This window comes from Aptenodytes forsteri, unplaced genomic scaffold, assembly GCF_000699145.1.
Source record: "Aptenodytes forsteri isolate BGI_AS27 unplaced genomic scaffold, ASM69914v1 Scaffold516, whole genome shotgun sequence".
NCBI classification, from domain to species: domain Eukaryota; kingdom Metazoa; phylum Chordata; class Aves; order Sphenisciformes; family Spheniscidae; genus Aptenodytes; species Aptenodytes forsteri.
In genome coordinates this window covers 32,897-36,200 of record NW_008795445.1, presented here as the reverse complement: position 1 = coordinate 36,200, position 3,304 = coordinate 32,897, and the positions used below count along the sequence as shown (strand labels likewise).

At 63.8% G+C, this 3,304-nt stretch overlaps 1 protein-coding gene across 1 annotated transcript in view; it reads right to left on the bottom strand.

The window, feature by feature from the left end:
• Positions 1–360: 360 nt before the first annotated feature.
• LOC103900442 (dynamin-2) overlaps positions 361–3,304 on the bottom strand; it is a 30,073-nt gene continuing 27,129 nt past the window's right edge. Inside the window, exons 17-22 of the mRNA XM_009281127.1 lie at positions 2,617–2,726; positions 2,076–2,187; positions 1,516–1,680; positions 800–1,032; positions 552–655; positions 361–419 (exon numbers count right to left, since the gene is read on the bottom strand). Of these exons, the coding sequence (XP_009279402.1) occupies positions 361–419; positions 552–655; positions 800–1,032; positions 1,516–1,680; positions 2,076–2,187; positions 2,617–2,726 (783 nt within the window). The remainder of the gene's footprint in view (positions 420–551; positions 656–799; positions 1,033–1,515; positions 1,681–2,075; positions 2,188–2,616; positions 2,727–3,304) is intronic.

Here is a 3,304-nt window from a genome sequence, read left to right as displayed (position 1 = left end):
AGCGGGGCGGGGACCCCCGTCCCTGCTGCCTGCCGGCTGCCACGGAGGGACCGGCGACCGGCACCGACCCTTCTGCAGGGACGAGGGGGACCGGAGCTCCCGCCCCAGGGGGAGCGGGGGGCTGCGCTGGGGGCAGAAGGGGGGCTCCAAGCCCTGCCACGGAAACCACGAGCTGCCGACTCCCCTCCCGACCGAGGGGTTTCGCACCTCGGAGGCATCGGGGAGTTCAGAAAAGCTCAGCCCAAGCCGAGGATCCAGCCCTGGGGGCAGGAGACCACCCCAGGCCCCCTCGGGAGGGCCGGACGCCGGGGGTGAGAGCCTTCCCCCCGGCACCAGGGGAGCCTGCCGAAACGGGGTCTCTTACCTGGGCACGCCTGGAGGAATGCCCCGGGGGGGATGCGTGCAGGCCGCGACGGGATCTGAGGAGGGGCTGAGAAGGGGTCGTTATTAGCAGCGAAGTTGTTCTGGGGTCCAGGGCGCGAGGGGATGGGGGGAGCCGCGAAGGAGGAGGGTCCCCCCGCGGGGATGGGGATGGACCCCGGACCCCTGACGGCCGGCGGGGCGGCCGGGGCCGGCGGCCGGCCCGGCGGCAGGACGGCCGAGGGAGGTTGAGGCGGGGAGGACGGCGGAGGGAGGTCTGCGCTGAGGCGGGGGGCTGCGGAGGAGAGAAAGCACCTCAGGGGACGGAGCGCTGACAGCCCGCAGCCCTCCTCTCCCCCAGGAAAAAGCCCAAATCCAAGTTATCCCGTCGTCCGCCCCACTAATCCCCGCCGGGCATCCCGTCCCCACCAAAACCTACCTGTGCCCGCTGCTCGTCTGCAGCCACGTGTCGTCCACGGGCGGGGGAACTGGCGTGGAGACGGTGCTGGTGCTGATATCCCCGATGATGTTCAAGGCCTCTTTCAGGGCATGGTACATGCGCAGCATGTCGTCCCTCCTCTGCGCCTGGTCGGCCGACTCCTCCATCAGGCTGTTCTGGTCGGCAGAGGAGTACAGGTAGGCCAGCAGCTCCGAGTGGATGAAATCCTTGGTCTAAAGAGAAACAGCGGGTGAAGGTCAGCCCCGAGATATGAAACCCAGTGGGTTGGTAGATGCAGGAGTAGGAGCTGGAGGACCCGAAGCCGCGGAGGCAGCAGGGGCTGGGGGACACCTCTCCCGGCTCCGGAAGGCGCGTGGAGCCCCAGCGACTCGGGACTCGCAGGACGGTTCAGCGTCCCCGGTTTGCTAGAACCAGGCGGGAGCGAACGCCAAGAATCAAAGCGCCTTCTCAGCAAAGCCGCTGCCAAGCAGCTCAAGCAGAAAGGCATAAAAATTAAGAACCGAAAGATCATCAAATCACATTGTTCGGTTCTAGCTCGGCGACGAGCGTGGCGCAGCCCATCCGACCCCTAACGCCGCGGGGGGGGCCCAGGACTCCTCCCCGGCACGTGCTGCCCGGAGAACCCCGAAATCCCCGGCCCCAGAAGCTCCCTTCCCGCCCGAGGTTCCCCTCCGCCCCCGAGCGCAGCCACTCACATTGTTTATCATGAGGTGCATTATCGTCTTTGGCATGAGGTCCCGGATGGACTTGTTGATGATGCCGACGTAGGAGTCGACAAGGTTGCGGATGGTTTCCACCTGGCGCTCCAGCTGAGGGTCCATGGAGAAGGTGTTCTCCTGGGCGCCGTCCTCGTTCTCAGTCTGCTCAGGGAAAGCAGGGCACAAGTTACTGTCGGGATCCGACAGACCCGGAAAGAAACCCCTCTGCTCCACACTTATTCCCTGTCCCTTCCACCTATTTCCATCCTACGCGGGTGCTTTTTGAAACAAAGAGTTTATTTCGTAGCCCGGAAGGAAGGGCTAGATCCATCAGCTGGGCAGCACACGCTAACGCTGCGTTATAAAGTTCGTCCTCTTCTGCGATACCACGGCATTTTCCAGGGTATCCGAGAACCTACTGTGACACACCGGGACCCAAGCCAAGAGCTCCCGAGTCTGAAGGCTCCTCTGGCAGCCTCTCCCCGGGCTGGTCTCAGACAGCACCCCTCGGCCAGCCTGCTCCGGGAGGGCTCGGACAAGTCAGAGGGAGTGTTTACTTGGTCTTTCTCTGGGTAAACTCCCGCTCGGAGGAAGGAGGCTTTCCAGCTGTCCACGTCTTCTTGGGAGTCGCAGGCCAGCTCAATCTGACGGAGATCTTTGTACACGTTCCTAGGGGAGAAGGAGCAGAGCCGGGGGTGAGGACCACGGAGGGCGACCGGGAGGAGGGGTCGGGGACGGGAGGCTCGGCAGAGCACTGGCGAGGCCTCCAGCACCACGAGCCCTCAACACCAGGGAGCCCGAGGAAGCCTGAAATCCCTCCAGAACGTGTATATAAATATTGGCAGCTGCTGCTTCCTCTGGAGAAATACTCCCCCACCAGACCGCAGATGCTCCTGCCTCGGAGCACGACACCAAACGGACGGGGAAGCCGGATGCACGGCCTGGGTTTGGACCAGCAACGACCGAGGGAAGGGCAAAACCATCAGCCCATCAACCACGGAGCGCGTTCGGCAGCGTTTTGAGCCTGGTGCGATACCCAGAGAGCGAAGGGATTTCGGGAGGTACCCGGGCACCACCGCCCCTGCTCACAGCCCTTACCTTTGCTCTGTGTTGAAGATGGCAAAGACGTGCTTGTTAGACATAAATCCCTTCTCCACATCCCTGATTTTCAAATTATCCAAAGGCAACATGTATTTCTTCTCCTTCTCCTGGAAGAGGGGACAAGAGGAAGGGAGGGATGAGAGCGAGCGAGCACGGCGGCGCTTTGCTAATGCTAATTAGACATCCCGAGCAGAATGAAAACCCAGCCCCTGGAAACACAGCGGGGATCAGAGCTCCTGCGACCGAGGGGCAGCGACTTCCCCAAGCTCACGCCGGAGAAGGGCCACCAAGACACGCTTTTCGGCTCGGCTCGGCCCGCAGCATGCGGTCCCCTGACCGAAGCCAAGAGCTTTACCTGGGAGGGAGCAATCTGCCTCCCCAGGAGCCTCCCCCCGAAGCAGCAGCGCTCCGGATTGCGGCTCCGGCACAAGAACGGACCGTGACTCCCTTTCGGTGCTGCTCTGGCTACCCGGCTTCCCTTGCCTTTCCAAGGACGCATCCGGCAGCGCCAAAGACGCCACTGGAGAAAGGGATTTGGTCCCTCCAGCTCTGCGGGCAGCTCCAGGACGCTGCCCGACGGCAGCCCTGCCTGCGCCGTAGCTGCCCTCCCTTGGCACGGGATGGGGCCGGCTCCACCGGAGCCCACCCCGCCGCCTCTGTGGAGCCCCAGGAATTCCCCCCCCCC